At 38.4% G+C, this 15,727-nt stretch overlaps 1 protein-coding gene across 1 annotated transcript; it reads right to left on the bottom strand.

The window, feature by feature from the left end:
- Window positions 1-12,837: 12,837 nt before the first annotated feature.
- Window positions 12,838-15,117, bottom strand: LOC105389719 (alpha-(1,3)-fucosyltransferase C). Its single transcript, XM_011560881.3, has 2 exons — window positions 14,169-15,117; window positions 12,838-13,324 (listed from the first exon to the last, which is right to left on the bottom strand). Exons 1-2 carry the CDS (start codon window positions 15,056-15,058, stop codon window positions 13,024-13,026), a joined length of 1,191 nt encoding a protein of 396 aa, XP_011559183.3. The 5' UTR covers window positions 15,059-15,117; the 3' UTR covers window positions 12,838-13,023.
- Window positions 15,118-15,727: the final 610 nt, after the last annotated feature.

The raw sequence follows: 15,727 nt of genomic DNA, 5'->3' as shown, positions 1-15,727 counted from the left end.
CTGTTATGTCCCTCTCTGTCAAGGAACAATTTGTTCTTTTTTTGTTAGACAACAAGTGTGTAATGGGCATACAATCAACAGTAACACATTATTTTCGATATAACACACACAAACACAAAACTCATACCTTGTACTAATGTACTCCCTTGCGGGGTAGGCAGAGGTGCATTTTCGAACTCACGAGCAATGAAAAAGTTCCAGTGGCGTATGGAACGTCAGTGGCAGGTGGAACTTTTTCATTGCTTGTGAGTGTATTTGTGAGGAAACTGTACGTCTAGTACACACACACGCACTCACGCCTTGTACTAATGTACTCCCTTGCGGGGTAGGCAGAGGTGCATTGCTGCACCCACTTTTCGCCAGAGTGTTTATGTTAGTCCCAATGTAATAGGGGGCGGGTCTATTGCCATTTTACGGGCACATCCAAGACCCGAGAACAAATATCTGTGTTTAAACAAATATCTGCCCCAGCCGGGAATCGAACCCGGGACCATCGGGTCAGTAGTCAGTACAGTACGTCTAGTACAGGTTTTGCAATTTTAGAACAAGATTTTTCGTGACTATATAAGCCGATACGGGTGCGGCAAGGCCTTCCGCAGGATCTACAATATTTTAATAATAATAATTATGTGGGTACATCTCACACACGGCCATCCGACCCCAAGCTAGGCAGAGCCTCTGATATGGGTATCGGACAGCTGATATCTACACAAATACATAGATAGATACATATTAAATATAAATATCAACACCCAAGACCTGAGTACAAATATCGGTCTTTTAAACAAATATCTGCCCCAGCCGGGAATCGAACCCGGGACCTTCGGCATAGCAATCAGGGCCACTACGCCACTACGCCATCAAAGCCATGTAAATAGCCTAGACTCTAGACAATAGCGTTTTCGAGCAAGAAGTATTGAAAATGTATTTCCAAAAATGTACACATACGACGACGTGCGAATTTAAATCGTCTAAATGTTGCTCGTGTAAATTGGTGTGAACCAACGCTTCGCCGGGCCGGGGTCACTCTACATCGACGAACGAAAGAACGAGAATTGTCACGCAACAGGGAATATGCCTGTGATTCAAATAAAGGTCAAATAATATTTTTAATAAACTTTGTGTTGTCGTTTGTGTTGAATTATGCCTCCATCATATTTTTAATTATAATTAAATATTGAGCGAGTACTTAAATAATTGTTGAAAAGTACAAATAAACTTGGGTAACTTTAAATCTTTTGGCGTGACGGATTTTCTTAGAGCGGATGTGACGATATGTCAATCTCAGAATAATCTATGCCCATAGAACTGAGCGTCGGCGCGACTGGTGAGAGTCATTATTCTGAACCGTGAAACGAAAGTAATGACGTCACACCTCTTCACAAAAAAATTTGGGCGGAAAAAAAAAGTTTATAGTGGACGTGTCGGTTATAATTTTTTAACTTTCCTTAAATTATTTTGAAGGTTTTGGTCGTTGAATTTAATTTTACTATAATAAAGCGATCTAAAACTATCGAATAATATTTTTCAAATAAAAAATACATGCATTTCCCTATTGTCACGAAATCGTCGCCCTTAATACATAGAGATACAGCCGTGGTTCGTACAGCGCTCCCAAACTACGGAAGAACAAAACTGCAGCGCTAACCACGACTCTATCTCGTTGTATTAAGTGTGCTGATGGCGTAATTTTTTTTTGTTTATTCGTTCGTCTATTTATAGAGTGACCCCCCTGAACCAACGCCTCGCTGAGCTGAAATTTCCTCCAGTATTAGCAGCTTGATTCTCAATATATGCACATTGAGTTATACAGTCGAATTGAGATGAGTATTCGCGGTTCACTCAGGGTTTGCCATTGGCTAGATCAATGATCTACAGGATATTAAAAAAGGGTTTAGTAAGCCGAAAACGGATGACACAGGATATCTTTTATACGACGTATGGAAATTCGTAAAAAAATATAACAATAATCCCAATAGACGTGACCAACTAAGTTTCAGCTTTTATTTCTTTAAATTCTTGTTAAGTACATAAAATATAGCAATCATTTTAAACAATCAATGAAAACACCAAATACATTTTGCTCAATTAACAGTTCATTTCCCTGAATCAATAAAATTATATAAGGGAAAATTTTGCAGATGCATACTTGCACTTACTTACTTTAGAACACCCATTTTTTTCTGTTGAAACGCGACAGCGTCAGCGGCAAACCTTACGTAAACGGGTAACACAGCCAGTTTTACCGTTCAGCACTGTACTCTACTCCCTAGGGCTACACCAGACAAATGATCGGCCTAGGGCAGTAATGGACGTCATTAATAGATCACGGCATGTGTGCGTGTATGTGCGTGTATGTGCGTGTGTGTGTGTGTGTTTGTGTGTGTGTATGTGTGTGTGTGTAACTAAAAGCTTCCAATATAGCGAGGGAATGTCGTATACGCTGATTGTCGCGTTTGCATTGATGAAACAAACGCGCACATGAAGCGCGTATATATGCGCGTGTTTATAAAACTTAACAAAAAAAACTTGCGTGGAATGAAAATGTTTCATCTTCTCTTTCATAATATGTCACTTTTTTTTAGCTACGGCTAGCGCTGTTCAACGCTTCATAATCTGTATATTATCCTAACGAATATTAATGCGAATAAACTGTCTGTTACTCTTTCACGCCAAAACTACAGAACGGATTTGAATGAAATTTGGTATTCCGATGGTATAGACCCTGAGAAAGAACATAAGCAACTTTTTAAGGCGAAGCGAAACTCGCGGGAACACTTAGTATAATATAAAAGAAGAAAGTGACTGATTGGGCATCAACGCACAGCCCAAACGGCTCAAGCTACAATCATGAAACTTGGCACGTAGGTTTCTTAGGTAGTGTGAGTGAGCACTATGAAAGGATTTTCAGAAACTCCACCCCTAAAGGGGGGGAAGTAAAATAGGGGGTGAAATTTTGTATGAAAGTCCGTTAGTTTAACGCGGAATCTTCACGGGAATTTTTTTTATGGCGAAATGAAATATATAAATAAATATAGTTTAAATTATCAGCTGTGGATTCCATTCCCAGTATTTCTATCTGGATCCATAAATTTATCAATACTTAGTAACTTTGATGCTAAACGCCACTTAAGTCAGGACCTGTGTTAGTTGAGAAGTTTTCTAAGTGCCATCCAAATTGCAGGGAAACTAGTAAAACTGTGCTTGCACATGTCATGGATATTTACTTTAGCAATTAACGCAGCATAGTTGTTACCTTTTACTATAGACTAGAATAGAATAGAAATATTCAAGATAAAGTTTTATTATACATCACATAAACAAATAAAGGGACCCAACGTCATGCCGGTCATTCTAATCAACTTTTGTTTTGGAAAATTGGTTAAATTCGCGTTCAAAAATTTCATAAGTTACTAACAAATTCTATGAAAAAACAGTGTTCGCCAATTTTTCAAATTTAGTTTAGAATGACGAGTTGCATTACCACTGGCATCTCATTGACTAACGGGACACCCTGTAGCTATAAACAATTCCCACCGCTAGAGAGATTTTTACCAAGCGCTAAACGTATTCAAAATTGTATTTGAATCAAATTTTATATAAGTAGATTTTGTACTGACGATTGACAGGTGACTAAATAGGTCTAGCTTTTGGCTTTTGGCACAGAATAATATAACTAGTTTGGTGATAGTCCACCTGAGTAAATGTAGCTAAAACCAAATTAAACACTTACCGATTCAATAAAAGAATCTTAATAAAAATGAAAAGGTTATAGGAAATTGCCACGCGCAATATTCGTTGGAATGAAATGGAAATTAACTCATCAAGGACTTGGGGGTCACTCTATATGATGAAAAACTAAGTTTCAGAGCGTTGTTGCGCGAGCCTCGACTCTATCTCGTTGTAATAAACGTGCCGGTTGCACGACAGCTCTCGTTAGTTCGTTTTCCGTCAGTATAGAGTGACCCTCCTGGGCGGCGCTAGGAGTTCGAGGCTGGAATTATCATTTGAGGATCATTTGTGTGAGATGATTTACATCAAACGAATCTAACCTTATTATGTAAAGATATGCGAACAAGATGGTAGGTATGTCATGTTAAAGGCGTGTGACTACGATAAAAAAAACTCTTGGATCTCCGGGGTCCCTCCGGGAAGTCATAAGTAACCTAGGTCGTCTACTGGCTTTGTGGCGTGAGCTTGGGTGGCTTAATAGCTAGTCACCCCATAGTATTTCACGCATAATGGCCGACCTTAGAAGCATGATAGATAGATAGATAGTTAGATGTCAGATCAAACAAATCTTACCATTAGATTATGTAACGACATGCGAACAAGATGGTAAGTATGTAAAGTACACACAAAAACAAAGCAAAAAAAAAAACTGACTTAAGTTCAACATGTATAGAGTCACAAATCTTGTAACCAAACTAATTCAATATAAGATCGCACTGGTGGAAAGGAGTGTTATCAGTGAAGACATTTCTTTTGTACTGACACTCCACCTAGTTTGTATTAAAAAATCGCTGTAATACTTACATATTAGGTATTTTAAATTTTATCAAGGCTTTTTTACTCAAAGATTCTGGGCCTTACAAAAACTTAGACAGTATTTAACAGGTGTTCAGCGCTGTCAAACGCCTACAAAATCTGTCAAACTTTGATTTAAACACTTGTTAAACTGTGTTTAAAGTTTTTTTGTGGTAGCACAGTCTAGGTCTAGCTCTATGTTCGATTGATGTAAATCGCCCCACAGACCTTCTCCCGCTCCCGGCGCGCAGGCACGCATGATAATGCCTTCAAGACGGTATTTATTAACATTCTTATCGAATTCAACGAAATTTTTGATCTGAAAATATCGTATTTTGAATTTGTTCTAGTTTGTATCTAGGCTACCGTAACGGTAAGTTCACCATCAACCTATTATAGTATCAACAATTCTCATCTGTCAGGTCCAGTCAGGTCTGTACAAGTTATGTCAGCCTTGGCTTATTTCGACACTTTTCATAGAACACTTTCTTGAGTAAGTACCTAAGTATTTGACTCATTTACAGTCATGTTTATGGTGAGAGGAATATGTATTTTTTTCACGAATTTCCAAAAGGCGTAGAACAAAAATTGTTCAGATCGTCAGATCTTTAGGCTTACCATACCCTTATTTGGAACAGCCCTGTATGCTGTATAACATCCTAATCCTAACTAATATTATAAATGCGAAAGTAACTGTGTCTGTCTGTCTGTCTGTCTGTCTGTCTGTTACTCTTTCACGCCAAAACTACTGAACGGATTTGAACGAAATTTGGTATACATATAGTCTAGATCTAGACCCTGAGAAAGAACATAGGCTACTTTTTATCCCGGAATTCCCACGGGAAAACTTTTAAAGGCGAAGCGAAGCTCGCGGGAACAGCTAGTATACCATAAAAAAAACTGCCAGACTAATCCATCAGAAAAGCTAAATCCCGAAACTCTAGCGCGTTGAAACATAAACAACAATATTTCGCTGTACACTTCAGTCGGCCGACTGCAATTTAATTGTTGGGCAATCTGCCGGCTTGACAGCTATTCGGGATGTGATGTACACGGCATAACGTATACAGACTGTTGCAAACTGAGGGCATTGTTGTCCGAAAAGGAATCACTATAGTTTATTTTTATTACTCTGTACTCGTGCTAGAGACTAGATACGTGCTCAGTACCTACACGTTTAAAAAAGTCAAACTTCAGCAATAAAGGTAGACGGTTTGACCGGCAGAAAAGACCAGCATATATTTATTTATTTAATTCTTTATTGTACAAATAATACAAATAAAAGTACAAAGGGTGGACTTAATGCAGGAGGTACAGCAAAAATTTACGTAGATGTAGATATAGACGTAGGAAAATAAACGGATCTGTTGCCCGAGCACAGGATTCCAAACCTCCGTTTACGTTGCGTATCGTCAACTGTCACTGTCAAAATGTAAGGCAAATTTGTTAGTTCCATAAGTGGCATTTGTTTTTTCCATGTTAGGTGGAAATTCACCAAACGCTAAACGTATTTAGTAGCCTGTCATACGTCTGTCAGTTGGTACAAAATGTATTTAGAATTTGATTTAAATACGTATAGCGTTTGGTAAAAGTGACCCTTCGTGTAGATTCGAAAATAGTATCGAAACTTGTGCTCACGACTGTTCTTCCAATTGAGACGAACACAAAATCTAGCGTCTTCAATCAAAAAAGGTTTTTTTTTCAAAACTGCAAGATAAATCTGTTTTTCAAGCTGATTCCAATTTTACACCCTATATCCTAATGTCTAGTGCCTTAAATACATAATAGAAGTTTATTTAATTTTCGCTAAAACTACCTAAACATATAAAGTAAACGTAAAACTACCGTTTTTAGTGTTAACAAAAATTCACTTCTACACTTTGTATGCATTAAACAGCTAAGTGCCAATTTCTCCATAGTCGGTTATCTAACCGACAGGGATTGATTTATAAATTAAACTTCATCTCCATAGTACGACCAAATGGCGTAGTGGTTAGTGACCCTGACTACTGGGCCGAAGGTCCCGGGTTCGATTCCCGGCTGGGACAGATATTTGTACTCGGGTCTTGGGTGTTGATATTTATATTTACTATGTATCTATCTATGTATTTGTGAAGATATATCAGCTGTCTGACACCCATAACACAGGTTCTGCCTAGCTTGGGGTCGGATGGCCGTATGTGAGATGTCCCACATATTTATTTATATACTACATATTTTCACATATTGTCCACACATATTATCTCCATATAAAATTCATGACAGATATGTCAAAATTCAACCACTACTCCATGGTTATGCTGTAACCAAGCTCTGACCGGCTATGGAGAAATGGGCACTAAATCTCCCAAACGGAGTTCGTTGAATGCGTGAACTTGTGTCGGGTTCCGCATGTTATCCGAAAATACCGCGCGACCCACATAGCTCGACATTCAGACGCCTAGCGCCGGCTTATAGCTAATCACTCTTGGATAAGTTTCACCAATCATCGTGACTGGGAAACGGCTGCGAAACTTGATGTTTACATGATTTGGGTGTGAAAAAAGGGTTAGGTCAAAGAAGGCTCAAGTAAAGACATACTTAGAAAGATGGTGAACAGATTTGTACAAACCATATTGGTAAGTCTCCCAAAACGCCGTCATACCCCATACTTATGTAACATTTTCAGATTGTTACTCGTATCATAGTGGTCAGACCAGGCAAAGCTTAGCGCCAAAGAGCTTAGCTTTTTCCAGTCCAGACGTGTCAATCGTATTTTTCTTTTTATACATATTTTCATCTGAATAAGTCTTATAAAGGTTAGGTACTTATGTAATTTAATGAAATCCTATCTTAATAAGCTATCCGGCATCCTGAATTTCTTTACTAGAAAAACAAATACAGATAAGTATTAATTCTCATTTTGCCCATAAAGCTACTGAGAATTTCCAAGATATACCAATAGGTACTTTAAGTGTCCCTCCAAAGCCACACGTATAAATTAACCTGCTATGTACTTTGCCCCTTGCTCTACGGGAGGGCAGAGGTAAACGCTTAGTACAAACAGACCTAAACAAACCAGCCTGCAGGGAACATCGACATTGCAAATACGATATATAACTAGGTTCTGCCATGCTAACACTACCTGTAATGCAATGTTATAGAGTGGTGGTTAGCGTGGCAGTGGTTGAAGTGACACTACGGATAATAGAAGGAAAATGGAAGATATTTAAATAATGGGAAAGTCTTTTAAGCACTCTTGGTTTTATGGCTCTGTGGAACTGGCTAATGGTGTAAATATTGTCTTTCTTATGATTGAAAGTTAGCAGCTTGTGCGACGTACGAGTTCCCAAGTAAAATTCGCAAAAAAAAAAACATTTCCCATAGAAACTTTGTTGGTCACGTGATTTTTTACTATGGAGATTGAAATATATTTTTCGCGAATTTTGAAATTCTGATTTCATTTTCAGGCTTAGATATTCCATGCTGCACATGTAGGTTTGGCTTAGTATACCCTTTTTGCAACACCCTGTATATTACATTTTGTAAGATTCTGAAAGTCATGAATGTAATTACGTTCATCCTATCATCTTCTTGACATAGTAATGACTAACGCCTTCTCCTCTCACTGAAGAGATAGTGGATACAGCCCATAATCGCAAAAGGACGACCGATGTTGATGTGACAAGTCGGTAATGAACAGTGGATGGCTCGCTTTCGAGTCACCTCTGACCTCGAAATACACTCACGGGCAATGAAAAGATTCCACTCCACTGAGAAACTTACCAAATTTATCCTAACGGAAAAGGCTAGTTTAATGACGCCTTCTGCATCATTGAAGTACATTTAGCAGAGCATCAGGATAATACCAACTAAAACGGTAATATTTTTTTAAAATTTTAAATTAAATGTTACAAAAAATTGGGGTCGTTTGGTGTCGGCATTTTGTGAATGGAACTTTTTCATTTTATCTGGTCGGGGATGTACTATTCTGATGCTACTTTCACACTACCTGTTCATTGATCTGTATCTGTATCAAACTCCAGCTTGCTAGAAAGTAGTAGTTTGAAACAATCTAGGAGGCGAGTGGTGCACAGCTCAAGATGTCTCCCGTCGCACCGGCGGGAGGCTTAGGTACGTAGATAGCTACTGCGAAGTGGCGGTATAGTGGTCCAAGTCACAAGAGCTGTGCAGCGATTATAAGATTCGAAACCTCCGTTTACGTTACGTATCTTCAACTGTCACTGTCAAATGTAAGGCAAATTTGTTAGTTCTAAAAGTGATATTTGATTTTTTCCATAGTGTAGTTTCGAAAATAGCATCGAATTCTGTGATCGCACCTCTGCTACCTTATGCGGTTCTCACAATGCCCCGAATCACGCTGTGACTATATTTACATGTACTTACCTACATAATATCATGCAAAAAAACCTAGCTAATAATAATATTATGTTATTATTTTATAAACAGGGTGTTGCAAAAAGGGTATACTAAGCCGAAACCTACATGTGCAGCATAGTATATCTAAGCCCGAAACTAAAATCAGAATACCAAAAATCCCCAAAAAAAAACTACTCTTTTTGCAACATCCTGTATAAATGGCTTATAGTAGAATATCTGTTTCAAGTGTTTGTGTGTTACTCAAGTAGAATTAATACTATTTATCTAAACATGACTAATTGTCGTATCTAGTGATAAGAAGCAGACCAACTCTCTAGCAATAACATTTTTGTGTGATATGATAGCGCTGCAGTTTAATCCTACTAAAATGCTAGACTCTATATACAGATGTTGCAAAAAGGGTAGTTATATCTAAGCCCGAAACTGAAATCAGAATTTCAAAATTCGGGCTTAGATATAACATACTGCACATGCTGGTTTCGGCTTAGTACTTATACCATTTTTGCAACACCCTGTATAGGCGGTAGGTATATGAGGCAAAAAATACACTACCGGGCAATAAAAAAATGTCACTCCACATTATATGACACACAAAATAATCATTATTTACGCAAATTCATATAGATAGTTTATACTATACATTTGTTTTACTAATTCAAGATGTAATAATGTTACTTACAAATATAAATCATTAATACTTACTTTCTAAAAATCTTATAATTTTTTTATATTTTAGTTCTGTTCTTGCGTAGATTGGACCACAATATAACTAACACACATATAACTGACACATTGTCTAAGCCATTAGCCGTGCACAGTGCAAGTCAGGTGTAAAATGTGACGCAATCAGTTAACGCGACAGCCTAGAAAACTAGCTAGGACACAGAGACAAACATACAAAGATTGCAATATGTACTTATACCTTTTTATTAAAGAACGCTGGCGTGCAGAACTAAGAATACAATAGAATAGAATACTACCTTAACAGGACACAAATAACAATTTATAATACAGCGGATACAGCGCAATAGGGGCGGCCTTATCGCTAACAGCGATCTCTTCCAGGCAACCATTGGGTGGAAGAGACTAAGTATAAATATTTACGGTCTTACTTTTAAAACTATATACACACTTAAAACAAACAGTTTAACCGGTGCAGTATGCCGTATGTATTAGCAGAATACTGTTAAAAATATGTTTGTTTATTAACAATCACACATACTTATTACTCACTCACTCTTGATGGCTCGTTGACCCAAGGTGGATCTTGGCCGCTACCAAAAGACGCCGGTTCTCCCTGTTCTATACTTATTAATTATAAAAAAAAACCTTTTCTTAAAGCCTAAACAATAAAACTTTGTAGCACCAAATTTAGATATCAATAACCCATATAAATAACAAACCAAATAGATACAATTTAAATGAGCAGCCGACTCTGACCCGGAACACATTTGCCATTGAATTTATGTAAAAAGGTGAAAGTTACGTGGATTGAAAGAGAAACTTAAAAAATATATCAGCTGGGTTCCCGCATTATGAGGTCCTAAAGACAATAGAAAAATTATTATTATATGAAAGTAGGTAGTACTCAATATGTACATGTATAAGTGTTACTTTAAAAAAATAATTACCTAATCTTCATTATGCGAAGCTATACTATCTAAGACTCAATTCGGATTTCGAGCAGGTCTAGGAACACGTGATGCTCTTTTTGGATATCAAATGCTTGTACAGCGGTGCCTTGATGTAAATCGCGAGTTACACATCTGCTTCATTGATTATGAGAAGGCCTTCGACCGAGTCAGGCATGAGAAACTTTTTGAAACCCTGAAGTCGGTGGGAATTGATAGTAAAGACCTTCAAATAGTCAAGAATTTATATTGTCAACAAAAGGCCAACGTGAGAGTTGATGACCGCGTTTCGACTGACGTTGAAATACTCAGAGGTGTGCGACAGGGCTGCATCCTCTCACCGTTGCTCTTCAATATATACGCCGAAGCCATATTTTCAGCGGCTCTGTCAGATGTCACAGAGGGTGTCTCAGTTAACGGCCATGTCATCAACAATATCAGATATGCCGATGACACCATATTAATAGCTGAAACCAGGCAAAGCTTGCAGAAACTCGTGGATATCGTCACCGTAGCAAGTGTGTCATACGGCATCAACATCAATGCCAAAAAGACCAAATACATGGTAGTAAGCCGAGGACCACAGCCAAACTCCTCCATTAACATTGAAGGTACAGACCTTGAAAGAGTGAGCCGATACAAATACCTGGGTGTTATAGTCAACGACAAAGGAGATCACAGTCTCGAAATTAAATGCCGAATCGAACAAGCTCGTAGCGCCTTCCGAAAAATGGAAAAAGTCCTCTGTGACCGTAACCTGAACCTCAATCTACGCACGCGTATAGCAAAATGCTACGTATTCTCCGTCCTTCTATATGGAGCTGAAGCCTGGACACTCACCGAGAGAATGGCCAAGCGCCTTGAAGCGTTCGAGATGTGGGTTTACCGGAGAATGCTCAAAATATCGTGGGTCCAGAAGGTTCGGAATGTAACAGTCCTTCAAAGATTAAATCAAAAAGGCACAGAGGTACTGAATACTATAAAAAGACGCAAGCTGGAATACTTCGGCCACATAATGCGAAACCCCAAGTACGAACTCCTTCAAGTAATAACACAGGGGAAAATACAAGGCAGGAGGAGGCCTGGGCGGCCAATGACATCATGGCTGCAAAATCTACGCCAGTGGTTCCAGCTGAGCACTGGAGAATTGTTCCGTGCGGCGGCCTCCAAGACGGAAATCAGCAGGATGATTGCCAACCTTCGATAGGAGACGGCACCAGAAGAAGAAGAAGAAGAATCTTTATTATAAAAAATCACATAAATAAGCAACTTTATTAAACACCCTGTATTCCGACACTCCACCAATGCCTGTTCGGAAATCCTAGTCCAATGAGGTTCAATTTATCTAACTTTGTCAAAGAAAACCGTTTTTATTTGCAATCCTTATTGTTTTATACCTGAGCGGTTTCCTGAATTTCAGTTTGGACCCTGAAAGAGTCGTCGATTGATTACATTTACTGAAAGGCAAAAGGGTAAACCAATCTCCTGTTACGGCCCCTACGAGCAGAATTGAAATGATAAAAAAACAACCGACAAAAAACAACATAATGTAGAACCAATGGCCAGAAGGGTTACTCTATACTGACGAAAAACGAACGAACGAGAGCTGTCGTGTAATTGGCACGTTTAATACAACCAGATAGAGTCGTGGCTCGCGCAGCAGCGCTCCGAAACTTAGTTTTTTGTCAGTATAGAGTGACCCCCCAGGTACACACGCGCGCACTATACGTTATCTTATATTTTAAATACTAAGGGCCTTACCACAAAAACTTAGACAGTATTTAACAGATGTTTATAGCTGTCAAACGCCTACAAAAACTGTCAAATTTCGTTTTAAACACTTGTTAAACAGTGTTCAAAGTTTTTTGTGGTAGCACAGTTAGGGTCCTACCATCGAAACTTAGACACATGCTAATTATGCTAAATGCAGTTGGCAGTCAAACACTTTATAAATGTTTCAAATTTTGTTTTATATACCCCTTATACAAGGGTTAATGTTTCTGATGTACTTATACAGATAACTGTATTACATACATACATACATACATGCTCACGCCCGTATCCCAGAGGGGTAGGCAGCGATTACGGATTTCCACTGGGCACGATGCTGACACACCTCTTTCGCTTCTTCCACATTCATACATCTGCGCATACATGCTCGTCGGTTACGGGTACTCTTAAATTGGCCCTTTTTCAGTATGTCGCCAATCTGGTCGACATACGTTCGTCTAGGGCGACCCCTCCCGACTCTTCCACTCACTTCTGCTCTATATTATATACTATAACTGTATTATAGTATAATAAAGGGCGTTACCTCAAAAAAAGAAACGAAACTTTTTCGGGGCTACAGGATCGATAGCATAAAACTTGCAATTACTTTTAGTAATAGTTTAAAACATATACCTTACTCATATTAACACTTGAGAAAATCATTAAAAGAATCATTGAAAGATAAACATAATAATTAACATCATTGAAAATAAAACTATGTGAAAGTATTTTTCCATATAAGCTTTCTCCTATCAGGACATTTTTGATCTTTGTTATTCCACCACTCTCTGAAATTCCTGTACACCGATTCACTCATGAATTTCCTCTTATCGTTCATTATTGCGCAAAGGTTGCACACGTCCACGTTTGACGTCGTTTCTACGATGCGATAGAACCTTCTCCAACGAAAGAACTCTTCGTACTGGGATGAGTTTGAGATGAGATTGCTGATGGTGTCTGCAAGTTGCTCTGGGCTCATCTCCCTCGCGTTGATGTAAGAGCCTGGAGGCAGAAACCTGTAAAAAAATATGAAATTGTATTTTTTTTTATTTACTAAACGGCCGTCTCCTCAGGAAATCTCTCACGTTGTATCTCCACACAACTATATATACCTAATGGCTGCGATCAAGAATCTGACGTTTTGCGCCTTCTCAACTACTGGGTGATAATATCACCGTATGGACACACCTTCTATGAGAGTATATAGAAATGCGCGGCACGACAATAGTATCGTCACGATTTCCACGCCTGTGGAGACGGCCACTACGAAGAATACAATAACTTTCAAAATTCACACTCTTCATCATCACACTTGTACTGGTCATCCTGACTAATATTATAAATGCGAAAGTAACTGTGTCTGTCTGTCTGTCTGTTACTCTTTCACGCCAAAAATACTAAACAGATTTGAATGAAATTTGGTATACATACGGTCTAGACCCTGGGAAAGAACATAGGCTACTTATTATCCCGGAATTCCCACGGGAAATTTTTTTTAGGGCGAAGCGAAGCGTGCGGGAACTGCTAGTTACGTATAAATGGAAGTGTATGGAAACTACTGTGTCTACTTACCTGAGTCACTCTAATGATACTTTTAGTAAAATTGTATTTTGTGTTGATGGTTTATTCCAAATGCCATTTATCAACGTGAAATATTCAACGGCGGGCAACTATCCCAATGAAAACAGTGTCAATACATCCACATATATTCTCTAACAATGTTTATTTGGTGTCATTATGTTGACTTATATTTACTTACTGATAAAACCACCGGATCTTAAATAGTAGATTCAACAAGATTAAAATAATGTTTCCATTATGTCATGTTTACAAAGAAATATAAAAGAATCAACTGCATACCTCGAGTAGTTAGCGTCTCCGAACACAATTGGCACAGCTAAATTGTCCATCGCATTCAACACTTTTTCCGTCACGTAATCAACAGAAAACGAATTCTCAAAAGCCAAATAAAAGTAATAATTCTTCAGTTTCCTATCACAATCGCGACTTCTGGGGCACGACTGCGACCCCTCACATGCTCCATAAATGTCCATATCTAAATCCAATGCGCTGAGATTTTCCCTCAGATCTAATGCGTAGAGTTCTCTGAAGCTTCGTGTCTGGCAGTGAGACACCAACCAAGCTACAGCCTTGCTTTTCATCTTCAGTTGTTCTCTTACTTCACTATCTATGGTTTCATTCATTTGTCTCCAGCTCATGTCTGATTTTGGCCCCACGACTTGTCCTTGCATGTCCAGCACAGTGAGGTAGCCCCATCGCACGTCGGAGTCGAGTCTATAAGTCCACGTCCAGTTGAAGAAGCCATCATAGATAGGGTCACACATGGGGTAGTTGTGCGCAGACTCTATGGTCGCAAAGATGTACTTCTGTTTAGGAGATCTTGACTTAGGCAGAGTTTCAGTGGTCTCCGCTACTGATAGCTCTTTTCCGTGGAAGAGTAAAGCATCGAATTTCGTTATGCTCTCAAAATAAGATCTGTTGGCCGTGAGGAAACAATTTTGGTATTCGCAATTGTGCTTAACAAATTCCTGGACGCCCTCAAGCATGGGAGTAAACGGGGAATGCTCGCTTCTAGGAGTCCAAAACAGTAAATATTTCATGTTGAAGTCATACAGCAAATCTGGAGCAACGCTGGAAGTGCGTTCAGAGGTACTTATGAGGTAAACGGAGAACAGAAGCACAGATAAACATAAGAACATGAAGTACTTCGCGGAGGACACAGTCGTCATTTCAGTTCGCACTTCACACACACGTATCACCTTCCGTCGTGCTTCCACAACTGTGAGATAACAGAGCATTTGCACAGACAATCTTCATAGCCATTGTGTTTGTAGAGAGTGATATTGAAAGATATAGCCTCAGATACAGATATCTTACCGCATCGTCGTGATGTATGAAGGCTTTCATTTATATGGAAAATACCTTATGACTAAGAATACCTACATAGTAATTCTAATATTATTATTATGTACGGTCAGTTCCGTCTTCTAAAAGTATACAGCTGCTCAAATACACTCACATAAACAGCACTGCCACACACATCACAACGGGAACACCCAAATATTCCGAAAAACTTTTTTCCGAATTTGATAACACCGAATATGTAATTTACGAAATATTGCAATACCGATTTTTTTAAATACCGAATTATAAAAATCACGAAAATTATAATTTCGAATATTCAAATCACGAATATTTATTATTACGATTGTTAAATATACGAACGTTAAAAAATACGATTACTTTAATATACGGAAAATAAAATACCGATTTATTATAATCACGAAAATTTAAAATCCCGATCGGAAATATGATAATTCGTGATTTTGACAAAAACGCATAAACGTCTTTAAAACTTTAGAACCTAAACCAAAAAATTGGTGCGACGACGAGCAAAG

Source organism: Plutella xylostella, chromosome 20 (assembly GCF_932276165.1).
Source record: "Plutella xylostella chromosome 20, ilPluXylo3.1, whole genome shotgun sequence".
NCBI lineage: Eukaryota > Metazoa > Arthropoda > Insecta > Lepidoptera > Plutellidae > Plutella > Plutella xylostella.
Note: the sequence above shows the minus strand (reverse complement) of the source record. Positions and strands in the feature narration are given on the sequence as shown.

Bases quoted from the DNA above. Each gene is read 5' to 3' on its own strand.
- LOC105389719 (XM_011560881.3), bottom strand. From the start codon at position 15,058: ATGACGACTGTGTCCTCCGCGAAGTACTTCATGTTCTTATGTTTATCT. The intron at 13,325-14,168 runs GTATGCAGTTGA...ATTTTTTTACAG, and splicing joins GGAGACGCTAACTACTCGAG to GTTTCTGCCTCCAGGCTCTT.